Consider the following 26,549-nt stretch of genomic DNA (forward strand, 5'->3'; position numbering starts at 1 on the left):
CAGAGAGATGCTAAATGTTTAACTTGAGATGAGGCTTACTTTTGGATTTTTGTATTATCTAAAACATTCGTTAATGTAGATACTATATTATGTTACAAGTTAGTTTTTCCTAAGCTCATGCTGCTCATCCCACTTCTCTCGAACACTCCTATTAGCAAATCCCTTTTTTACTCGGCTCATTTATTATGCAAGAGTTTACCAAGCTCGGGTAGAAGAAGCAACCGCGGATTGATGAATGAGCGTGAAATGAGCCTCTCGCTCTGTGTTTACCAGAGAGAAACTCGACAAGTCTGTATTTAACTATGGGGTTCAAACCGTATATGCGGCATCGCTCTTACTCGATCTCCGGGACAAGACGCATTTCGCACGCCTACAATTTTGTGCGGAGATTGGATGGTAGAAGTCGGGAGATTGATACAGAATGCGGTCACGTTAGCGGTACCTTCGTGCGATGGCTGAGCGAGAGGTTGATGAGGCGAACTACTGTTTGTCTTCGGAAAGGAGTATCGAGTGGTCGCACACAACAAAATTCTATATTATTATCAGTAAGAGATCTTTCAATGGATGAATGTGCTTTTCAATAAATTGAGAATTGTGGTTCCCTCCAAGTAACTTGAATATCTTCACAATAGAGTAACTCAACATGGATGATTAATAATATATAAAGATAAAAATTCGATCAAGGATCCAATTCAGCAACATAAACTAGCAAATTGTGATAGAGTTTGAGTCTAGCTCAACATGAAAGAATATCATTGTTGATTGAGCGTAAGGACATGGGCGGGTTCTTATGGGAGTCTATCAGGCTCATAATTAGAGTATTCTTGGACGAGAAAAATCGGTTACGGCAAGAGAATCGGTCGACTGCTCATTAAAATAGAAGTATCTTGTAATATATAGCTATCTTTTCTTCTCTCGCAAAAAATATTATAGATAACTAAGCTGACATAACAAATATTTAATTATGAACGTATTTGATGAGTATTTATGATTTTGTTGTACTTTTATAAATTTTACTAAATAATTACTGCAGACTTCTTATTTGGTACATATTTGGCAAAGCGATATGAGGAAGATCCTCTAAATAAACGACATTCGAATATTGAATATTATCCTGTCTTTATCTGTAAGATACAACTATGCTTCATGAAAAAGAAGCACATCGCACAATACTCAGTAAAAATGCGATCAGAATCAAAAATTTATCATATCAAGTAACTAAATATTTTATGAAGAGACACATCGCATCTCGTATTGATTATCATCGGATTCAACAAGTCTCATATCTTTGATTAACTCAGGTACGTTGCCTTCGCGAGCGACACTTCTCTCTTAGAGCTGTGAGAACTTGTTTGTACTTTTTACCGCTTAAGTCACCTCTGTGTGTGTTTAGTTGAATACCACAGTATTACATGACATAAGGATATAGGGGAAATCAAGAATTTTAAGGTTAATCAAAAAGAGAGGATGCTAGGAGTCATGAATTCTTACAAGAGATCGAAGCTTCGAAGATCCTCACGAACATTTTAATACTTAAGATATAGAAGGTCTGTATAAAAAAAAAAGATTAATCATGAATCAGCTGTACAAATCGATTCAAAGTTTCTTTCTCAATAGTGATAAGATATTGAAGAGGAACAGAATCCATCACTTAAAGCTTCTCATGACACAAAAATCCAAGGAATCAAGCATTTTGAATAGAAGGAAGGAAAAAACGCAGTCTTCACGAAACTTGGTATTTGAAGACGTAAAAGTAGATAAACGTTTTGGAACGAGAGTGTCAAATAGATATGAATTACGAATGAAATAAATAAATGTAAAAAGACAAGATAAGTTAGAAACTAAAGAAGGCCGACAAAATCTTCATATACCAGTTTTATAACAGAGCAATTGGAAAACGAGAGTTTTTCCAAATCGAGTCCGACTAGGTTTCCGATATCCTCCTCAATCCTCAGAGTCATCATCGCGAAGTTCCTCTTCGTCCATGTCGGTCGGCCGCATTTCTCAGTCCTGTTTTCTTCCTCCTCAGCATCATCTTCCATCTCTCGCAGCTCATCAGAGGTGCTCGATTCCACCGGCTAATGGGAAGGGACAGCCTATGCCGTCCAAAGACGGCAACATGGCCTGCACAGTAACTGCTTTCCGATACGACGCCGGTCTGCGGAGAGAACGGGTGAGCGTACGGTTGCGGCTGCCTTGATGCGTGCGTGTGCGGGGTGCTGAGTGGTGCAAGATGGGCATTGCGAGCTCAGATGGGTGTCGTCGGCCGCTGTATGCCTCTTGGGCGATGCCCAGCCCACAGAATCTGGTACTATTTACTAGCTTGCGAATTTCATTTTTTTTATAATTTTTTAATAATACTATTTTTATGCGTAATTAGTATTGCTGGGAAATTACAAAACTATTTCTTTTTTTTATCAACTAAGAATTGAAATAATCTTCTAACTATAATTAAAGATTATTGGCAATTCCTCAAGATTTTTTAAAGTGATCAAAATATTCATAATAAGAATTATTTTTAGGTTTTTTCTAATAGTTGATGTATAAAACAGTTTTTTTTTTCCAAATAAAATCAGAATATATTCAATTCAAAAAAAAATTATAAGAGGACAAAACAACAGCAAAAAGCAAAGAAAAATTTCATTAATCAATTGAAAGGCTGGGTTTTAATATAGTTGTGAAATATTTTGACCTTTAATGAATCAGCGGCATTCATTTTAAAGATTTTTTTATCTTTAAATTTATATTTATTTTATATAATTTTAATTATATTAAACGTATATCAAATTTTATTTTTAATATATCTAAAAATAAAAAAATTATATAGTGTTTAATATTAAACTTAAGTATCTGATGTTTAATTATATAGAAATAACATAGTTTTGTGCCGAAGAAACAGAAATCAGAATAGATAGGAGCAGATCAATAGAATCCAGGAGTCGTACAATTGATTCGATCCACTGATAAATCAGTAATATGAACATATCAGAGCTTATCGAATAGAAGTAAACTGAAGCGGACGATATCAAATGCAAGCATAATTGTACGAACTAGAAATCAGAAATCAGCAACAGACAGATATAAACCCAATCCTATCAATTGGCTTACAAAATAAGAGCTTATATTATAATTCTATAAATTTGTTTGATGTTTATAAATTAAATATAATATTTTATTAAAGAATTTTGACAAAAAGTCATCATGCAAATATTATGGATTATAAAAATTTTATTAGAATTCTTTCATTAAATTATGAGGATTGGACTAAATTATTTGCATATAAAAATATATATAATAATGAGTAATTTTAAAAGAAGTATAATAATTTTAAATCTTAATTAATCAAAATATAATTTTTATGTACGAAGTATTCAGATATTTTTTTTCTCTAGAATATAGATAAGAAGCAAAACTTACCTTTAAATTTAGAATTTTGGAGAAAAGCAAGTGATATTTTCAAGTCGACTTCTAATTTTTATTCAACGATATATATTAATATATATATCATTTGATAATATAGTATATATAGTTAATATAAATATATATATATATATCTATATTTTTGTAAAACTTAATTTAAATTTAACAATTTTGGAAGTAGTATGAAATATGTAAGAGTACTGGTTTGGCTAACAGTAGCTTTTTACTCAAGATTGAATGTATTAAATATTGAAATTCATATCATTGGCTATGAACTCCATGATTAACACCATTTGATGAATATTTTTGATTTATCAAGAAGTTACATACATACTACATTTTTGAAATATTTGTATATTCTATCATACTAAATAATATTTACGGTGATTAATTTACATAAACAAATATATAAATATAGATTTAATTTCAGATAAGTTATATTAGTAGTATTTTTTATAAGATTTATAGGGAATATTAGGATGCTATATAATTATCTATTTAAATTGGATGATTAAAATACATATAGAATTTTATGGTATACGGATTCTAAGTATGAATAGGTCTCCTTTTTACTTTTTTTTTTAAAAATATTTATTAATTACTCTCAGCAGAACTTCACGGCATAACTAACACAACTAAATCATTTGTTAGTTATATATATCACAGTCAATTTTTGTTTTGGCTTAACACTAGCTACTGAATTTTTTCAAAATTAGATGATTGCTGAACTCATAAATTAATGCTTAAAATTATTCATTATTCAGATACTTGAGATTAGCTAGAGGATATATATATAGATTGTGCTTAGAGATCGTTAGTAGTCTGTGATTTATCAATAATCTTGAAAAAATTAATATCAATAATTTTAATTTATAGAGTTCATTCATAGTTAAGAGCTTAATTTAGGAATTAGCATGGCGAAGCAAGTATATTAATGTAAATAATGAAGTCCAAATAATTATAATAAATATTAATGAAATTTTTGTTAATAATTTTCATTTAACTTAATAAGGCACATATTTCTTTAGATTAATTAAGTTTTGTGCAATTAAAAGGATGGAAATAAGAGTTAAAGAAAGGGGGAAAAGATGTAGACATAATTTTTGAAAAGGAAATACAGAAATATTTATGCATTGCCAATTACGATTTTTCAGTTATCTGAATATATGATGGCAGAGGATTTTCAATTTAAATGTTATTTTCAGATCATTTTGAAGGAGGAAATGGTATTCCAGTACTGAGGTCATAATAAAGTACTCAAGCTGCTCTTAAGTAATTGTATGGTGTTAATTCCATCATATATGGATCTGTTAGGTTTTGAGAGTTTTATGGTGGCATCAAATCAAGATATTATATTCGTGTTCGGACATTTGTAGGTTTGATTTGTGTGTGAGTTTGGTATTAAATTTGCGCATTGTTGGTCTTCTATTTTCTTTTTTAGATCGATCTCTTCTAAAGTCTCATTTGTCGTTAGCTTAATGTGTTCATTATGTTTGGGATTTTTAATCTTTTTTAGGACTCTTCTAATTAAAGTTAATTCCATACTATGCCATTATTTTTTGTTTTGTAGCATAGTATGTTTTAGAAAATAAAAATGAATTTTATATGTAATCTTATATCCAAAATTGGAAGAAATGATATTTAAATGTTTGTTTACCATCAAAGTATCTTGTTTGAAATGGCATAATGTTTTGAGTTATTGCGGTCGCGAAATTTATTCAAAATACTCGAAATTTTTGGGTTCAGCTCTCAATCACATTTGGGCCGCAATAAACTCAAAAGCATATGAGCATTAATCAAAGAATATACTAAGTTACTAGTAATGTATAAGTGGCGATTTGGGATTTTTCTAATAACAAATCTTATCCTATCATCTTTAATTATATCAAAGAGTGAACTTCAACCATTCATTTTATATTGCAATTAAATTTATTTTTTATTTTATTTATTTTAAATTAAATATATGACATTTTAAGATTGCATTTAAGTAAGAGCTAATTGTTAGGATATGCTAAAGCTTTTAATTGCTTTTTATTTCTATATTCAAATACAATTAGATCTAATATATTATATTTTCATTATATTTTCTAATAATGGTGGTACCTATCCGAGTAATTAATAACATTATTCATTAAAATAATATTGTTAAATTTCTACAGTGTATTATTAATAAATTAAATAATTAATAAATTTAAAGTATCAAATTTGTATAATAGTAATATATGGTATTTAAAGATATTTAACACTTATACAGTACTAGTAACTTAGGTAAGATTGCTTTGAAATGCATAATGCTTTTGAGTTTATTGCGGCCAAATGTGATTGAAGAAAATTTCGAGTATTTTGAATTAAATTTGGCCGCAATAAACTCAAAAGCATTATGCATTTCAAAGCAAGAGTACTTTGATTAGAACAAAATTTTAAATATATTTCTTCAATTTTGGATATTAAATTACATATAAATTCATTTTTTTTTTCTAAAAAATACATATGCTACAAAACAAAAATTAATGGCATTATATGGAATTAACTTTAATTAGAAGGATCTAAAAAAGATTATAAATAGAAGACATAATGAAGACATTATGTACGACGATGAACTTTAGAAGGATCGGATCTAAAAAGATTATAGATAGAAGACAATATGCAAATTTAATACAAACTCACACACAAATCAAACATACAAATTTCGAACACGAAATATCTTATTTGATAGCATAAACTCTCAACTAACAGATCATATATGATGAGAATTAATACACCATACAATTACTGTAAGAGCAGCTATACTTTATTTTGACATCAGTACTGGATACCATTTCCTCCTTCAAAATGATCTGAAAATAACAATTTAAATGAAAATTCTCTGCATATATATTCAGATACTGAAAAATCTAATTGGCATGCATAAATATTTCTTATTTCCTTTTCAAAAAATATTGTCTACATCTTTTCCCCCTTCTTTAACTCTTATTTCCATCTTTAATTTGCACAAAACTTAAATTATCTAAGAAATATGTGCTTATTAATTAAATGAGAATTATTAACAAATAATTTGCATTAATATTTATTATAATTATTTGGATTCATTTCATTAATAACTTCTTGCCAAGCTAATTTCCTAAATTAAGCTTAACTATGAATGAAACTCTATATAAATTAAAATATATATATAATTTTTTCAGATTATTGATAAAAATTTACTAAACGAATCTCTAGACAATCTATATATATATCCTTAGCTAATCTCAGAGTAATAATAATAATTTTAAGCATTTATTTAGTGTTCAGCAATCATCTTAATTTTGAAAAAAATTCAGTAGCAGAGGGTTAAGCAAAACATTAAATTTTGACTGTGATATATATAATACAAATGGATTTTAGTTGTGCTAGTTATTGCAGAGGTTATGAAATAATTAATAAATTATTTAAAAGAATAAAAAAAGTAAAAAGGAGACTATTCATGACATTTAGAATCCATAATTAAATTCTAATGTATTTAACACTCCAATTTTAATAGATATATATATATAAGCATCCCTAATATTCCTAAAATCTTATAAAAATACTAAGCGTAATTATACTTATCTGGAAATTAAGGTCTTTTATTTAGTATATTTGTTTATGTAAATTAATCACTAGAATATTATTTAAGTATTAGATATACAATATTCAAAAATTGTGAGGTATGTATGTAACTCCTTGATAAATAAAAATATTCAATAAAGTTGTTATCATGATATAGCCAATTGATATGAATTTTCAATATTTAATACATTCATTTGAGTAAAATACTACTTGTAGCCAAACAGTCTCTTACATATTTCATACTACTTCCAAAATTTTAAATTTAATTAATTTTTTAAATAATAAGATATATATAATATATATATATATATATATATATATATAATTTCGTTGAATAAAAATGAGTCGACTTGAAAATTTCTTTTTCTCAAAATTCTTAATATTTATAGGGAAGTTTTGGCTCTTTATCTATATTTCTAAGAAAAAAATTTATATCTGAATATCTATAAAATTATATTGTAATAGATTTAAAAGTTATTATACTTCTTTTAAAATTACTATTATATATATATTTTTTATTGCATTAATTTTAGTCCATCCTCATAATTTTTAATGAAGATATTCTAATAAAATTTATAATCATATATTTGCATGAATTTTTTAAAATTTTAATAAAAATATTATTTTTATTTATAACACAAAAAATTTAAGAATATAATATAAGCAAAAACTATGTATTTTCTATGTAATTAAACTCAGATACTTAAGTTTTAATATTAAACTATATAATTTTTTTTTATTTTAATTATATTAAAATAAAATTTATGTATATAGTTTAATATAATTAAAATATTATATAAATAAATATTAAATTTTAAAATAAAAAAATGTTTAAAATGATTCGTTGATTCATTATAAAAGGTCAAAATATTTCACAACTATATTAAATACCCGCTTTTTCAATTGATTATGTATTTTTCTTTGCTTTTTGGCTTTTGTTTTTTTGCTCTTATAATTTTTTTTTGAATTAATATATTCTGATTTTTTGGGAAAAAAAAAACTGTTTTGATACATCAACTATTTAGAAAAGAACTAAAATAATTCTATTATGAAATTATTTTGATTCACTTTTAAAAATTTGAGGAATTGCAATAATTCTTTAATATAGTTGAAGATTATTTCAATTCTTAGTTGATAAAAAAAGAATAGTTTTAGTAATTTCCCAAATACTAAATACGCATAAAAATAGTATTATTAAAATTAATAAAAAAAAAGAAATTTCGCAAGCTAGTAGAATAGTACCAGTTTGTGGGGCTGGGGGCATCGGCCTCAGAGGATACAGCGGCGGACGGAGCACCCGAGCTGAGCTCGCAAGGCCCGATCTTGACCACTCGCACCCCCGCACACGCCGCATCAAGGCAGCCGCAACCGTACGTCACCCCGTTCTCTCCGCAGACCGGCTCGTATCGGAAGCAGTTGATTGGGCAGGCCATGTTGCCGTCGTTTGGGACGGGGCATAGGCTGTCCTTCCCATAGCCGGTGGAATCGAGCACCTCTGATTGAGCTGCGAAGAGATGGAAGGAGATGGTGAGGAGGAGGAAGAAAACAGGACTGAGAAATGCGGCCGACGACATGGAGCGGAAGAGGGAACTTCGCGATGATTGACTCTGAGGATTGAGGAGGATATCGGAAACCTAGTCGACTCGATTTGGAAAACTCTCGTTTCCAATTGCTCTGTTGATAAAAGGTAGAGATTTTCGTCGGCTTCTTTGTTTTTAACGATTTTTTATTTATTTTTTATTTAATTTAATCATTTGGACGATTGTTTCCAAAACGTTTATCTATTTTCGTCTTCAAAACCATAGTTTGGAAGACTGCGTTTCCTCCTCTATTCAAAATGCTTGATTCCTTGGATTTTTTTTATTTGAAGTGATGACTCTTTCTCTTCAATTCACATGTAAAGACAACTTTGATCCGATTTGTACAGCTGATTCATGGATATCTTTTTTTTTTTTTTTTTTTTTTTTTTTTTTTTATACAGATCCTTTTATCTTATAGAAATGGTCTGAGGACTCAAGCTCATTCCTGAAGAATTCAACTCTATCCTCTTTTGGAATTAAAATTCTTGATTTCCCTATAATAAATATATACTAACACACACAGATTGACTAAGCTTAAAAGTACAAACATGGCACTCTAAGACGAGTGCCTCGAGCAAGTCCTTAGAAATGAGTATTTTGAATGAATCAATACAAGCGGGTCTCCTAAATATTTAGGAGAAATTATTCTGTGCATTTTTACTTAGTATTTGTTGCGTTTTAGAAAATACTCAATAAAGATGCAGGAAATATTCAATTATGAATGTGTTTTATTGAGTATTTTCTATGCTTTTGCAAATACTAAATAAAAGTGCAGTAATTATTTAGTAAATATTTAGTAAAAGTACAACAAATATTCAATAAATACTCATCAAATATTCATAATTAAATATTTGTTGCACTTTTACCTAATATTTGCAAAAGTGCTACAAATACTCAGTAAATACAGACGATTCTCTCTGTACGATTTTCGCCCAAAATAACTAATGCTGAGATCCCATAAGAACCTCCCATTGTCCTTAGCTCAATCAACAATGAAAATTTTATTGAGGAACCAAACCTTCACAACTCATTATGTTTGAATTGGATCCTTCAATTTTTATCTTTTTATTTTAATCATCATGTTGAGTCTCATTATAATTAATTGGGGTCAATTTCATTGGAAGGGACCATTCATGAAGAGCTCTTTTACATGATTAATTATTTTGTGTGGACATCGAATGCCTTCCGAAGACAAACAGATGCATCATTTCAACCGTTCGCTCGGGTACCGCTAACGTGACGCATTCTAGTTGGTCTCCATATGACGTTCTACATCCAATCTCCGCACAAAATTGTAGGCCAAGGTTGAGATCAAAGAGGATGCCAAAGTTGAACCCAAGTTAGAGCCATTGGTCGATCTCTTGAAACACAAGCAAGAGGTTGCTGCCACCGGCTTGTCTCCTTGCATAATAAATGAGCTGATAAAAAATGTTGTTGAGGAGAAGTGGGATGAGCAGCATGAGCTTGGAAAACTAACTTGTAACATAGATATATATCTACAGTTACAATGTTTTAGATAATACAAATCCAGAAAGTAAAAGCAGGAGTTCAAGTTAACATTTAGCAACTAGCACAGAATAATGATATGGATTCCAGGTTCTTAAAGCAACCTCTACCCAACCATTTAATTTACCTTTGCACATCTCAACTACTACTTCATTCAGCACACTTGACACCAGAAAGATACACCTGGGACTGTATGACGCTTCCCCCAACCATGAAACCTGGCATCACCATGAGTCCAACCTTAGGTCTTTGTTCGCCATCACTTAAAATAAGGTTTTTTATCACACTTTCCATGTAGATCTCTGAGTATTCAGTTCCACTCCTCACCTGAAAAACCTTGGCATTTGGGTCAAAAGAATAAGCCAGTCTGTGCAACAACCAGATGGACTTGGCCAGCTTCAGGAAAGCCTGGTAGAACGGCGTCCTCGGGTGCCCGCCGCTCATCACATAGTTTCTCTGATCAACGTTGCCAAAGAAAGAGCTCTCCATTTTTGGGTGGATGATTAAGAGGTATTTATTCCTGCAAAATCTTCCAAAAATGGAATCTGGGTTTTGGCTCAATACATCCAATGGATCCATGGCCCGAATAGCAAGAAACTGATGGAAGAAACCTTCATTTGACACATTAAGATCGCCTGTATCAACACAAAAGCTTTCCTCTTCGAAACCACTGAACATTCTCTGGCATATATGTGCTTCAAATGCATACTTCTTGTGCGCCCTTCTTGCATAAACTACAGATGCTTCTATTGCATTAGCTGCTGCATCTAGATCCCACCCAGCAGCTTTCATCATGTTAATCAATGGTTTTGAGAAATCATGAATGGATTTGTATGCATTTTCTACCGTAGAAGCAAACAGACTGGGTGTCAGTTCAATGGAGAAGAAGTTATCTTCCTCCGAATCTCCTGGTTCTCTGGACAGCAAGCCCCTCTGCTTGAGCTTCTTCTCAAGCTTTACCTTTCTCTGCTGTGACTCCTGGATTTGCTGCTGCAATTGAAGGATCTCAGTTTCTCTATTCTGAATCTGTGATTGAAACTTTTTAACCATGACTTCATAGGTCTTGAGTAAGCTTTGCTGTTCTTGAATTTCAGCAACTAAACGAGAATCCTGAGGTGAGGAAGATGTAAGTTTTGGTTTTTGCTCTCGGTAGGCATGCTTGAGCTCGGATAGCTTCATAAGCTCTTCGATAACAAGTTTATCAGCAGCCTGGATCTTCTCAGGATCATAAGGAGTATGAGCATCCTGCAGCTGAATGTATGCAGCTTTCAAAGATGAAATATTGTTGAATATTTTTGATACCAGGGTCTCCATTGGCTCTTTATTCCGATTTGCTGCCTCTTCCATTGGTTGTGGATAAACCTTCTGGTTACTGTTATCATGGCCTGGGTTTTCTTTTGGTCCTGTGCGTAGCATAGCTGGCTCCTAACAAGCAGCAGCTATCTCAACTTTCTCTGATTAAAACATTAAACATTTACCTACAAAAGGAAATAACAATGTTCTAGTAATTCTGAAAAAGCTATTGGTTATAAACAACTCAAGATGCTTGCCATACATGAAACGAAAACCAGTTCTTAAGCAAGAAAAATGTAAGCTGCAAGGACTGTATCACAGCTGAGCCTTTGAAATAGTTGAAAGTCAAAAAATAACCACCTAAATGTGCTCTTATGTGACTACACAATACTGGAATCTACTTTTCAATCTCTACAGCCATTAGGAAAAATGAAATTACTTACTTGATGACTTGATGACTTGATGCAAGTAACCTGAAATTGGCATGCCGCTAAAGGAAATTTATCAATGTAATTTTCTATATAATCTATAATATCAATCTGTATGTTTTTCATCTGTTCTGTTAAATTTAAACATGAGAAGCTAACTAGCAAATGATCCTTAAACCAAAAGTCATGAAGAGCCAAAGCAAAACATAGATGTTCTCTAATTTTCAGGGAAACTTCCGCTAGAAAGCATACCATCAAAGAAACACCAAAAGAGCTAGTACCATTGTTTCCCCATCTATCTTCCACTTTTACATGTCACACGCAGCGTTGAGCCACACAGCATGGAAGATCATGCAAAGCACTAAATCACACTATCTAGATCATTTGAATCCTTTAATACTAATCTCATACTAAGGTATTTTAGAAAATTAATATTGAAGTTATGAAGATTCAATTTACAATGAAAAGCTTTGTTATTTATTGACAGAATACATTTGCTTATATATAGATACATAAGAAGAATAAAAAAAAAGAAATATATCATAATTATAAGGATACTAACTATTTTCCTGTAATAACACTTGTTCTCAAGCATATTTATCAACAAGTTTCAATTTGTTATAAAGATTAAAAAAATGAAGAGGTCTCATAGCCCTTATAAAGATATCCACTAATTGTTCTGCATAGGAGATGTATGGATGCAGTGATGATCTTTTTTATAGTACTTCATCTCAAATGAAATGATGATCCACTTCAATAGTTTTAATTCTTTTACGTTGCAATATAGACAGTTGATTATCATAGTTATATAGCATAGGTAGCGTTACAGGTAAATACAATTCTTTTACAAGAGTTCAAGTCCACATCATTACGCTAACAAAATTAGTCAGAGCCCTTTCAACTTCAACATTAAGCCTTACTATAAAAATTTGTTTCTTAATTCTCCAATACAATAAGTCACCCACAAAGTCATAGTATCAATGGTAGAAGCATCTGATACATCAGCAGTTCTTGGGGGGACCTAGTAAAACATTAATTCATTATGTGAGAAGAAGAATTAAGAAAGGAATTAATTAGGAAAGATTTCCTAATTGAAATTCAAATTGGAGAGGAAAATATATTACAAAATGGGGGGTGATTTAGTAAGGGATTAATTATGAAGGATTTTCTTATTGAAATTCAAATTGGAGAGGAAAATATATTAGGAAAAGGGGGCTGATTTAGGAGGGAAGTAGGAAAAGCTTATTTAAGACTAAGTTTAGAGTTTATTTTGTTTTATGCAGATTTTGATTTAGTTTTTCTGTAGCTTTTTCTTTGAGGGCTTCTTAGCAGCGTCTATGTTGTTTGGGAGAGCCGATCTATCTCTCAAATTGTAGATCATATGTATATTGCTTTCAAATTGAAGTTATAATCCACAATCAGCCATTATTATTAGTATTTCTACAGTTTTTCTATTGTTCGTTTGCTATTTTTGTTTCCAAGGCATATCAGCATCATTCCCAATAAGAATGCCATCAACATACATAATGAGAATCCCTATGTTAGAGAGTGATGAATAAAAATAGAATGCTCAGCTATGCTACTATGAAAATCAATATCAACAAGAAACTTGAAAATTTTGTAAAAGCAAGCGCCTGTGCTCCAACCCACACAGAGCTTTATAAAGCTTACAAACTCTATTCTCTCCATAAGCAACATAAACTGGATGTTTCTATATATAACTGATTTCGGGATATCCTCATACTGAAAAGCATCGATAGCATACATTTGGAGCAGGATCCATCCTTGACTAATGCGAATAAAGAGAATGATAGTTGTCGACCATCCATTAAGCTTAATAGCGTTTAATAGATAAATATGGATAGAACTAGACAGTCAAGGCTTAACGATATGAAATCAGTTTAACTCTAAAATGTATAAAACCATATCCCAAGTATGAAGATCAAGAAGAGCCCAAATTTCAATATTCACCCTTGAATTAGAATGCAATAAAATTTTCTGACTAGTATTGAGAATAGAGATGATAGACTGAGAAAAGGAAAAATGAAGAAATCATGATAATAAATAATCAAATGACAATTAGATGTAATGGGTGGCCGATATAATATTGTATTACTTTTTATAGAACAACTGGGAGATGTAAATCTAAGGGCTTCTTGTGCAAGTAGGTGTAGTGGCGTAGTAGATGGGATGGTAGAAACATTTGAGCAAGATGAAAGTGGAACCCAATGGGAAGATGTGGTGTGGGAAGATAAAAATGGAACACAATGGGAAGATGTGATATGAGAAGATGCAGGAGGGTCTCAAGGGGATGCCTCATGAAAAGTGGCATAATAAGAAATATAGAGTCAACATGCAGATGGATCATAACACCAATAACCTTTACAAGTATGAGAATAGCCTATAAAGATACACTTAACAGCATGAAAGGATATATTATCACATCTTGGAAAGAAAGAGTGAATAAGCATAACCAAAGTTTCTAAGAATAAGATAAGCAATAGATGTTTATGGATAAACAAAAGAAAAGTGGGTGGACGACATGGGATTGATTATGTAAAAACTTATGAAAATGACATCTGCCCAAAATTATCATGGAAAATATATATGAAATATTAAGAAAAGAGCAACATTGAGGAGATGATGCTAACTATCAAGCATTCCATTTCATTAGGATGCATAAAGTCATGAATATTGATGAATAATATTGTTGTTAGCATAAGAGTGAATGGTGTGAAACGATTAGGAGTTACTTGAGAAATTAAAAAGAAACAATTGATTAAAACTTGCTAATATAAAATTATTGTTTGCAAATAAAGAAGAATTAGGAATTCAAAACATTCAACTTGCTTAGACAAAATAGCGCTCTTGAGATTAAACAAACAATCCAATCAAAATTCAAAGACAATAGTAAATTTCACATGCACATAACATAATCCGCCACTTAATAATAAGAGGTTCACCTTGAGTCCCTTCTCACTCATTCACTCTTAAGCTTTAGTAGAGGAAGACGAACCATACGAGGAAGGAGATTACCACTAAGAGGAGGGGGCCGAAGACTTTTGTTGATGGAGAAGTAGCCGGCAGTGGAGGAGGTGGTGGGTGACCGACAATTATCCAATGACCCAATTGAATGTGCTCCTCAATCGATAGTGTGAGCTGGTATAAGATGCGGTCGATGTATCCGTCGACAGCCTCGTCGTTGCCAAAGTACATGTCAAAGAACGGAGATCCAAGAATATCCGTCCATCCTTGCTTGTCGAAAACAAATCCGTGGTCGACCTCAGAATCGGCCATACATGCTTGCCGTGAGAGATGAGAGAATGCAAGTAGAAAAAAAGGGGAAGAGAAGGTGGCGGTTGGAGGAGGAAGCCGGTGGCTTGGGTAGAGAGGGGAAGGGGTGGGGAAGTTTGGTGATTATGTAATCAAAAATTTGGAAAGGGACCCAAATTTTTGATAAAAAAAGAAATCTCTTCCTAGATAATAGAAAGATACACCAAATTACCAAAATCTGATAAAATACGACAAAAACAAATTTTAATATTATAAAAGATGACTTACAAACTTTTGACTCTTACAATCGACTCAAACAAACTTATATAATAAAAATCTAAACTTGCTTTCCTAGAGAAGAAAGATACAGGTGGCGTCGAACTTGCGGAGAGAAGAAAGAGATAAGAGGCCGAGATGAAGGAGGAGAAGCTCGCAAGCTTTCCTAGAAGAGGAGAGGAAGAAGTGGCATAGCTCGCAAGCTATCCAAGAAAACCCTCAGGTTTCTTTCCAAAAATCATTCACATAACCATCTTTAAACATACACAAATCAGCCCTTATATAAGCCAAAAGAGGGCAGCTAAACAGCCACCATATCTTCATTAATATCCTAATTAAAATAGGAAGATATAAGGTCAAAAGTTACTCCAAAACAGCAGCCCAAAAACCATTCATATTCTAAAATTGAATGAGGGAAATGAAAAGCCAACAGCCACTTTACTGCCTTCCCCCAAATCTACACAGGAAACAAAGCACCACAAGCCACGAAAAAGCCCCCAACACCCACGGGAAAGCAGCCCAGCCAGGGACCCGAAGAGGCAGCCGCACAAACCAAAGAGGCCCGCACGGAACCGAGGCACCAAAGACACGGGAAGGCCACCCAGCACAGAAAACCAGCAGCCAACCATGGAAAGCAAGGGACAAAGGCACGGAAAACAGCCAGCCAGCATAGGAACCCAAGGGACAAGCTCAGAATTTTAAAAAGAAAAGGGGAGGAGAAGAGACAAGACCACTCCATAATGAATCCAATTTATGAGCATACCTTAGTAGATTAATGAGCTAGGTAGTTCAATAAATTCTCTCAAGAACTAAAACTTCAGCTCAACATTAATGAGCTAGCACTAAGTAGAATTCCAGCATTTTGAGCTCAATATCAAGCAACCAAGGTCCATCCGAGAACACCAGAAGCTCAAGGGTCAAAACAAATTTTCATCTTGTTTTGACCCCCCCCCCCTGCCTACATCAGGTGATGAGTGGGGCGGCTAGGGTTTGGATTAGGGAGAGGTTGGAATTTAGATTATCTGAATTTAATTTTCAGTTAAGTGATATTAGAGGGAAACGTTTTGAAATTAAATTCAAATTCAAATCGGATTTAGGCTTCAATAGGAAAAACTAGGGGAGAAGCCCATTAATGGGCCGACAGTATAGGGGGAGGAGGGGAAGGATTGATGGGGTTTTAAAAGCTTCCAAATTGAGTTATCTAATTAAGGAATAAGAAGCTTAAATCAAATCTAATTTACAATAAATTGGATGAGATTCTAAATTGGATTTGATTTAAAACTTTTCAAATATGACTTTGTTAATTTAGGAAAAATTTTGAAATTCAAAATTTGAATTTCAAATTGAAGGGTTATCTTCCTAAATCAATGGGGGCTAATTTGGTAAGTGGTAATGATGACATTTATCATCATTAAGGATGGGATGGCGAAGGGGAAGCCGGCGGCAAGGTGGTGGGAGGGGTGAGGAGTTCGGTTGGAGGGGAAAGTGGGGCTAGGCCGACGGTGGGGCTTGAGGTGGTAGAGTTGTGAGGGGAATTCGGGTAGCGGGAAAATGGTCAGCGGTGGAGGAGCTAGGAGGACCCGGAGGGTGGACCGTGGAAGAGAAGAGAGGCAAAGAAAATAAAATAACTTAACCATGAGCTGCGGACTCTTCCAACGACTGGTAGGTATTGCGCTTGCCCTAACCTTGGGCTCTCTTTCCCTTCTCTCTAGTGCTCACACAAGAAGAAGAATAAAACATAAGAAATTTTCATTATCAAATCATCATCCTTTTACAACACATAAGACCAATATATATAGGTCTCAAACATGAAAAAAGAAAAGTACACAATTGCCCTCCGGGCTACAATAACAAGACACTTCCCCATAGGGGTAAATTCAAAAAACAAACAAAACTACATAAAACATAAGGAAATGCATCAAAAGTAAAAACGTTAAATCGTAGCCGTCGATCTACGATTCCATCGTCGGTACACATGTCTGAATCTCTGAAAGACGTCCTCATCAGTGAAATCAATGTTGCATATAGTAAATGGCATTATCGATGCATAAAGTTTTAAGCTGAATGGCAAACAAAACTTTTATTTCTTGATATGCTTGCAATAATAAAAACTTCTAGCTCTCAATTCAACAAACAGACACATGTACATGCCGTGTTGTCATAAATAAAATAAAAAAATTAATGAAAGAGCGGGGGCTTAGTCCCAAGCTATTTGAATGTATCAAATTAAAATGAGCACTATTATGAGAAGATGTTGACGTTGTAAAATAGACAATGGTGCTAACCATATTCAAGGGCATCACATTTAAATTTGAAATAAAAGGAACGCGAGTAAAACCACGAAGATGTTGAAGGTGAGGGTGAATTAAACTACAATGCAACTATTCAAGTGAAAGAGCAAAGGAAGACGAGTTTGTGGAAACGGAATTAGTGATATGACAAATGCCTCCATCTTTGACACTCTACCAGTCTTCCTCTTTGAGCCAAAATGATGAAAAAATACAAGGGATAAAAAATTATATAATAATGCTGAAATTTCGTAAAGAGAAAATAAGGAGCATCTATATATGAAATGTATTGATTTAGATAAAGCATATGATAAAGTTTCATAAAAAGTGCTCTGGAGAGTTCTAAAAAATAAAGGGGATAATTATGTTTATATTCAAAAAATTAAGGATATATATGCAAGAGCTATTACTTGTGTTCAAACACAAGGTAGTTTAACCAAGTATTTTTCTATTTATGTTGGATTATATTAAGGATCAATTTTAAGCCCATATATTTTTGTTTTAGACATGGATGTTCTTACTAGACATTTGCAAGAGGATATACTCTAATATATGTTTTTTGCTAATGATATTCTTCTTGTTGATAAGACTAGAGAGGGAGTTGAAGGAAAACTTGAATTATGGAGGTCAACCTTAAAGTCTAAAGATTTTCATTAAAGTAGATCTAAAATTGAATGCATTGAGAGTAATTTTAGTAGTAATAGATCTAGTGGGAGATTGTGATTGTGGGTGATCAAGACATTAAAAATAGTACATGTTTCAAATATATTGAGTCTATTGTTCAAAGTGATGGTGAAATAAATGGGGATATTTTTAGTAAAATTTAAGTTAGATGGTTAAAGTGGATGAATGTATTGGGCCTGTTGAGTGACATACTCCTCAAACTAAAGGGAAAATTCTATAAGATGATGGTGACACCTGCAATGCTTTATAACACACAGTATTGGCCATTCAAAGAGAAGCATAAAATTAAGTTAAGTGTTGCAGAGATGTGGATGCTCAAGTGGATGAGTGGCTTCACTCTTAGAGACAAAATGTGAAACTAGTATATACGTGAAAAATTTGGAATAGCTCCAGTGGCAAATAAGATTAGAGAGAGTCGCCTTCGATGGCTTGGTCACATAAAACATCAATCTTTCAATAACATGTTTAGAAGAGCAAATGTATTAGATTTGACCTATGTTAAGAAAGATATAGATAGACAAAAAAAGACATTGTTAGAAAATATTAAAAATCACATATTTTATTAGATTTAAATGAGAATTTAACTCTTAACAAAACACAATAGAGAAAAAGGATTCATATAGTCGACCCTATGTAGTGGGATAAAAGCCTGATGTTGTTATTATTGTTCTATCAAAACTTGTTGCCTTTATTTTGCTCATTGCCCCCCACTAAATCTATAATCATTATAAGTCTAAATAATATTAATTTGTGCCATATTTTTAAAGTCTATTAATTTTACTTAATAATTATTTATATCTCAACACTCCAACACCAAATCTCATTATCATTGTATGATCTATTTCAGGACTCATTTAAAGCTTCTACAGCAATTCTCAATGGAACCAGCCATCATATCTCAAAACAAATTTGGTTCAACTAAATAATTCTAATTTGACTTTCTTAACAACATATCTAAGCTATCTTGAAAGATTAATAACTTCAAAATATTTGCTGATGATATTCTTTTTGTCAATAAGACTAGTGAGGGAGTTGAAGGTAAACTTGAATTATGGAAGTCAACCTTAGAGTCTAAAGGTTTTCGCTTGAGTAGATCTAAAACTGAATATATGGAGTGTAATTTTAGTAGCAATAGATCTAGTGAGGGGATTGTGACTTTGGGCGATCAAGTCATTAATAAGAGTACGCGTTTTAGATATCTTGGATCTATTGTTCAAAGTGATGGTGAAATAGATGGAGATATTATCAGCATAATTCAAGTTGGATTGATGAAGTGGAGGAATGCTTTGGGCTTATTGTGCGATAGAAAAGTCCCCCTCAAACTTGATTTTGAGGGAAAATTATATAAGATGGCGGTGAGACCTGCAATGCTTTATAGTGTCAAATGTTGGCCATTAAAAGAGAAGCATAATATTAAGTTAAGTGTTGGAAAGATGAGGATGCTTAGGTGGATGAGTGGCTTTACCCTTAGAGATAGGATACGAAATGAGCATATATGTGGAGTAGCTCCAGTGGAAGATAATATTAGAGAGAGTCGCCTTAGATGGTTTGCCACATTAAACGGAAGCCTTCTGATGACCCTGTTAGGAAAGTTGAGAGGTATTGGATTTGACTTATGTTAAGAAAGGTAGAGGTAGATCTAAAAAGACTTGATTAGAAAATATTACTAATGATCTTTCTTTATTAGATTTAAATGAGAATTTGACTTTTAACATGACACAATGGCGAAAAAGGATTCATGTAGCCGACCCCACGTAGTGAGACAAAGGCTTGATGTTGTTGTTGTTGTTGTTTTATAATTAACCAAATATTTATTTCATTTCTTAAATTTTGTTCTCTATTGCAATATCATAGGTTATTGCAAAGTATAGCTTCAATCATTTAGCCACCCTGAATCCTCTTACGGTGAATTCTACTATAACCAATGTGGGCATTTAAATAACCTCCAAAAACTATATTTTGTTCATCAGATATGCATTACAGTAGTTCATCCATCTCTTCTCAAAATTAATTTTTAAAACTATCTTCTAACCCAACTATTGGAGAATAAGCATTAACCACATTCATCATTTCCTTATCGATAATTTTCTTCATAACAACTATCCTATTATTAAAGTATTGAATCAACAATTTTCTCTTTCAACTCTTTATCGACTACTAGCCCAATCACAATCCTATCCTTAACTTTCCAACATAAAATAACTTAAAGCCTTCCCCAATATCCATATTTTTTTACCCTTTTCAATTAATTTATTGTAAACAAGCATACAATTATGCTTCTTATCATAGTGAACATCAATTATCTTGCCTTATCATTCAAATTTCACAAATTGCATGGGGCAATTCATTGTTGATTAAACCTAATCAACCTTCACCATTATCTAACCATCTCATGCTTACTTTTTACAATAATCGAGTTAAGTAATGGCGCATCACATAAGGGTGATGTCCTAGCTCACTTGCCTATGTCGTATCACAGCCGAGTTAGGTCGTGGCATGTCGCTTCTAAGGAATGCACTAACAATAACAAAATTTGAATTTTAATTCTTTTCACTAAATTAGATATAAGTTTCACAAATGGTTGTCAACCTCAATCTACCTCAACTTCGCAAGGAACCAATGATAGAAATAATCAAATAACAATATATCATAGAAAATAATAATAAAGGTGACAATAATCAAATTAATAACAATAGCAAACTTTTCGAAATAAATCTTGAAGAGGCTGCAAAATTAATGGTTGGTCTAATAAAGGGACCCACCAATTAACAGAAGTAAAATCTAAGGCAACTCAAGTGCCGCTAATGGCTCTGGCTCTAGCATAACCAAATAAACAAGCCCGATAAGCCTTATAATCGGAGGACAAGTTAATTTAAGCAACAAACAAACCAAACAAGAAAACCAAAGATGGGGTAGTGAGCCCCCACGAATCTCATAACTCTCCAAACAAAAAATTGCACACCATAGTATCAAATCAATTTTAACTTTCACCCGGAAGTCCAAAATCGAATTGATCCCTTTCCCTCTTGTAAACACTTAAATTGGTCATGGCCTTCAAGGTCCACAAACCACACTTCAAAATTTCGAATCCCCATATGAGTTAAAGATTCAAATTTGGCTCACCCAAACTTGGTGAACAGCATGAACTCGTTTTACTACTAAATCCAAATACATCTCAGAAAATTTCCCTTCAATCACCTCTAAAGACTATATCCTTGCGTCACCCAACCACATTTTTTTTAGTATCAATTTTCTATTCAGAAATGCATGCACTTTCCCCAACTTCTATATGGTAGAGACCCATCTAATTCCATGGATTGAACTGAAGTAGACCTCTCGCATACCCAGAACGCCCTGCCAGAATAAACTACATACTTGTGAAGAACATCCCTCTTTCGGTAATGCTTAGCAGCTATTTTCCTTTTCAAAACTTTATATATCGAATTTAAATTGGCATGTGACAAACGACAAAGCACTGTGATGCACATGCACCTACTCCATACTCCATAGCTTCAAGAACAAGGGAACACACTTGAAGAGCAGTATATATCTACTAGAAAAACACTTGTCCATCTTTCTAAGACTGGCAGTAAGTTGATTTCATACCAAACATCATTTGCATGGCAATAGCACGAAATTACCAATCCATCCAAAATTTGTGAATCAAAAGCTGGCCATGATTACTATTGATTTCATCTAATCAATGGCATAAATACATGAGCATGAATGACTCACAAAGCAACATGGCTTAGAAGAGTGAAGCTGAGATTCATAATTTATTTACAAACAAGACTAATTCTTCATCATCAAATCCTCAAGTATTTAGCACCATTACTTAAGAAAAAAAGTTCATCACTTATAAACACCAAAGCATTAAATTGCTTCTTCACATAAAGTATTTAAGCAAAAAGTATTTTACCCAGAAAAAGTTTCTATAAGCAAACTCAGTTTGCATGGTCTGAATTGTAGTGTTCTGATGGCTGGTTCAGGATTAACATTAAAAAATTAAATAGTTGCATCTTATTATAAATTTCATGCAGAAGGGAATAACATGAACTAGCAAAGCACCAGTACATTGACATCAATCATTAAATGTAAAAAATTATAATAAATATATCAAAATGGTAAAAAAATGAATGAATGGCATCGTGGTATCAACTAAGAAAAAAATGATAAAATAATTTCTCTTATTTAAGGAAATAAATTAATCAATAACTAAAATGGCTACTTGAGTAAAATGGATTGGGGTGGGATGTGAACCTTTAACATTTAGATGAGAAGGAACAATACCACTCTACTAAAAGTTGGCGCTGATGCCATCATATAAATACACAATGAAGAAAGCTATGGATCAATGGTACAAGTCACAGTAAAAAGTGAAACAATGATATAGAACTGGATAGAACGAGAGGAAAAAGTTTCACGGTGCATTGAAAATAGAAATCAAAGAAAAAAAATGAGAGACCTTAAGAGGAGAAAGGCATGAAGTAGGTGGCTAGGTTCAATGATGTGAATTGCCATAATGTAAATAGAAAAGACAAATTAGGAGAGTTAGTTGTATTTCAATAGCATGAAAAGGAGAAAATAATGTGATTGACCATGAAAGCAGCTAGAAAAAGAGGGCAAAAGAGCAAGAAAGAAGATAATGATAGATTACAAGCGGCATGATGGTAGGTGCAAAAAAGAGACTTTCAATGTCATAGTCGGTGTTAAGAGAGAGAGAAATGGAGAGAGAGAGAGAGAGAGAGAGAGAGAGAGAGAGAGAGATTGGTGTGAAATACTTTTGCCCTCTATAACTATTACCAATAGGCTTTCTAACCTATGTAAGCACAGCTGGAAAAATATGTGAGCCATGGGAAGGTTTTCTTTCAAGAAAAATTATGTGATCTAACACAATAAATTGTGCAAAAAAAAAATTATAAATAAAATGCATGGCAAGAGTAGGTTGAGAAAGGAAGAGAGTCGATAAAGTATGAAGTGTTATGGTTGTGTAATTCCCTCTATACATGATGCAAACACTCTCATGTGAATCACTAATAGGAATGTGATTCTCCATTGATCCATTCTATACCACATTTATCAATAATTGTGATATTAATTTTGTTAAGTATGACCGCTAGTTTCAACTTCGTCCACCACTTATTTTCTTGCTAAGAGTATTAAAACATACACAAATCTTACCTCATGAAATCCCTATGCCAAAAAAAATGGTTGGAACCTACAAGAAGGAAGGTTTAGGCCATCTCCAATCAAATGTCAAACCAGCGTTTGTCGTCCATGAGCTGCTCCACCCGAACGCCAAAACTTGTGCCATTCTTGTGACGTGCATAGTGTGACGCCAATATTGGCATGGCACTATTCACTAACGCCATTTTTTCTATTGGTGAAAGAATATATCCAAAATATTCTTTTTTGATGTTATGAAATGGAGTTCAATTGGAGATGAGTTGCTGCATTTTGGAGTATTAATGTATTTTGAAGTGAAAAATGAGTTTTTCGGTTGGAGATGCCCTTATACAGTAGATGTATCAATATGATACCACAAAAATTTCATGAATATAATCCTAGTTCAATCAAGAATAACCAAAGATAATGTTTTGGAAGACCTTAATGTAAATGATATAGATGATAGACTCCTGGCATGCCAAAGTACATTCTAAGCCACCATGAGATTACTTATCTCTTTCTATGCTAATCAAATTCTCTTCCATCCTTTTTTTCCTAAACTCCCTCTTTATCTCTTTATTCTCATCTTGATCTCCTCTCTCATAGTAGTTAACTTTCTTTCTCTTTCAATAGAATCTCCATATCATCATGTCTCACCCTTGATTTCTCATGTTAATCTCTTTATCTTCCACCTGGCACATTATCGAAAGCATTTTATAATCCAAATTGGGATGCGCATGCTAATGATATTATTTGCTAACACTATATGTGTGGTACTATATAAGATCAGGCACAAAAAGCTACGCAAGTATTTAATAACGTAGGATCCAATTAATTAATATTAGGTAAGAAACAATGCTAAAACCTGATATTGATTCATCAACATGTAAGAGAACAAATTGTGACAAATAAGTTAATTACATTCACACACAAGAGATCATTGAAAGTATAAAATGGTCCATTAGCTACATTCAATAAGTTCACTTCACTCAAACTGGAGCAAGGAAAAGCATAGCTTAAGGACATGTTAAGCTTGATGTGATGTTATCATACAAGTTAAATGTAAAAGTTTAGAGAACAATAACCAACCACCGTCAATGATAAATAATTGCTCTTTATGATGACACTCAATTTAGCCTTGAACCCGCAACAAAAAACAAAACAAGAAATGACATTTGAGAAGTACAGCAACCAGATACCTAAGTCAAACTTAAAAAATGTGCACCCACACCCACTATTTCCAAACCCTTCCCATCAGCTGAGATGAACAGTCTCTCTCTCAAAGACAATGGCAAATACAAGAGCACACATTACGTTTGTCTTGTAGTTATAAATAGCCCCACCCCTATTTATCTACCCTTCCCATCACATGAGACACCCCCCACATACTGTCACAAATATAGTTATAAGCATACGTACACACACCATTGTCTGTCTTGCCTCCTTTGTTAAGGCTTTGAACCAAAGCTTGATACATCAATGATCAGATTTATTTCCAACCCAAAAACTTAAGCCGTTAAGCCTATGGGTGAGAGCCAACCACTTGACATTTCTACACCAACATATGTACCAAATTCCTTATGTGGGACTAAATTCAATACCCTCACATACCTTAAAAACCTTCGTCTCATATGAGATTGCTCAACAATAATAGAAAGCGGACAAAACTCATATGAGGCACTGAGAGCCAGAAATGCCATGAATCACTTAATCCCAAACAAACCATTGATTTTAATACAACTTGTTGTGAGGGTGAGCCAAAGGGGAACTAAAATTGGGCCAATGGTCAAATTAATCTTCAACCCAAAATCTTAAGCCTACAAGAACCACTTGGCATTCCTACACCAACATATTTTGAACTCCCAATGTGGAACTAAACCCAATGCTCACCTTTCTTAACATCCTCGCCCTCTGTAGTAAGACCAGCTCAAATTATCACCCCAAACTCACATTTTTCTTAACAAAATTTTAATTTTTCTAGCCTTCTCTTTAAGTTGTACACATATGATTGAAAATTTTTCTTCCCTGTCTTTATTCTCAAGGTCGGGAACTATTTTTCACCACTCATTGAACACCAATCATCGCACCAACTCCCGGGATATGCACAAAATAAAAAACCAAACCTTTGTCAAAAGAAAATACCTTCCAAGCTTTCAGAAAAAAGGGGGAAAACAAGGTCCATCAAACCCCACACCTTGAAAGAGAGATACCCTAAGGGGCTGTTTGGCAACAGTATTTATGCTAAATCCTGCCAAACGGGACTTGAGCAGCTGGTAAATCTCACGGCATAATAAATCCTCCGTTTCCCGCTTTTTGCCGCAAATCCCGGATATACTTAATCCTGGAGTTCGGCGGATTTAAGGGATTTGGCCGCAGGAGCACGCGAAAGGGAGAAAGATAGTTACCTTCGCAGCGAGCAAGCTCCCGTGACCCCGTCGCTACTGCCGATCGGCGACTTCCAATTCGACAGGAAGAAACGTTGTTGAAGTAGGCGAAGAAGCCCTTCGGCCTACTGCACGCGAAGCAGGCGAAGCAACGAAGAAATGGAGAGGGACAAGGAAATATCAGAAATTACTTGGGCTACCGAAAGTAAAGAAGCAAATCTTATACCGTAATTAGTTAGGAATTAATCCAACTAATTTAATTAATATAAATTAAAATATAAATAGTTAATTGGATAATTAATATTCTAAATAATAATTAGATAATTATTCTAAACAGTAATAGTAATTATATAATTAGTTAGGTTATTAATATTTATGATATTAATTAGATAATTAAATTAATTAATATTATTAAGCTATATTATTAGTTAAGTTATATAATATTAGGTAATTAATATTTTGAGAAAGATTAAATTTTTAGAAATCAAAATTATCGAAAACTATAGTAAGAGCATAATTACTTCCTACGAACAAAATAATTGTGGACGCATGAATAATGGACTGAAAATCCCCATAGTAGATCCTCTCTCTTCTGTTCCCCTTATCGTCTTCTCTTCCTTGACTCCTTTCCCAACAAGGAACAAAATGAGGGAAGGGGGAGGT

The 26,549-nt window shown here is 33.0% G+C and overlaps 2 protein-coding genes across 4 annotated transcripts; both read right to left on the minus strand.

Annotated features, from left to right (window-relative positions):
- Positions 1-6,037: 6,037 nt before the first annotated feature.
- LOC110110596 lies at positions 6,038-8,961 on the minus strand. The gene is made up of 2 exons (XM_020842161.2): positions 8,251-8,961; positions 6,038-6,257 (listed from the first exon to the last, which is right to left on the minus strand). Coding segments are annotated over exons 1-2 (333 nt in total). The 5' UTR covers positions 8,583-8,961; the 3' UTR covers positions 6,038-6,256.
- Positions 8,962-10,052: 1,091 nt separating this feature from the next.
- On the minus strand, positions 10,053-26,075 carry LOC110110595 (protein GRAVITROPIC IN THE LIGHT 1). Of its 3 annotated transcripts, none has more exons than XM_020842159.2 (2): positions 25,908-26,075; positions 10,053-11,572 (listed from the first exon to the last, which is right to left on the minus strand). In XM_020842159.2, exon 2 carries the CDS (start codon positions 11,508-11,510, stop codon positions 10,245-10,247), a length of 1,266 nt encoding a protein of 421 aa, XP_020697818.1. In that variant the 5' UTR covers positions 11,511-11,572; positions 25,908-26,075; the 3' UTR covers positions 10,053-10,244. The 3 variants fall into 3 exon arrangements, with proteins under 3 accessions (XP_020697818.1, XP_028556991.1, XP_020697819.1); XM_028701158.1 differs by lacking the exon at positions 25,908-26,075 and adding an exon at positions 25,697-25,877; XM_020842160.2 differs by lacking the exon at positions 25,908-26,075 and adding an exon at positions 25,645-25,877.
- Positions 26,076-26,549: the final 474 nt, after the last annotated feature.

This window comes from Dendrobium catenatum, unplaced genomic scaffold (assembly GCF_001605985.2).
Source record: "Dendrobium catenatum unplaced genomic scaffold, ASM160598v2 fragScaff_scaffold_1639, whole genome shotgun sequence".
Lineage (NCBI taxonomy): Eukaryota > Viridiplantae > Streptophyta > Magnoliopsida > Asparagales > Orchidaceae > Dendrobium > Dendrobium catenatum.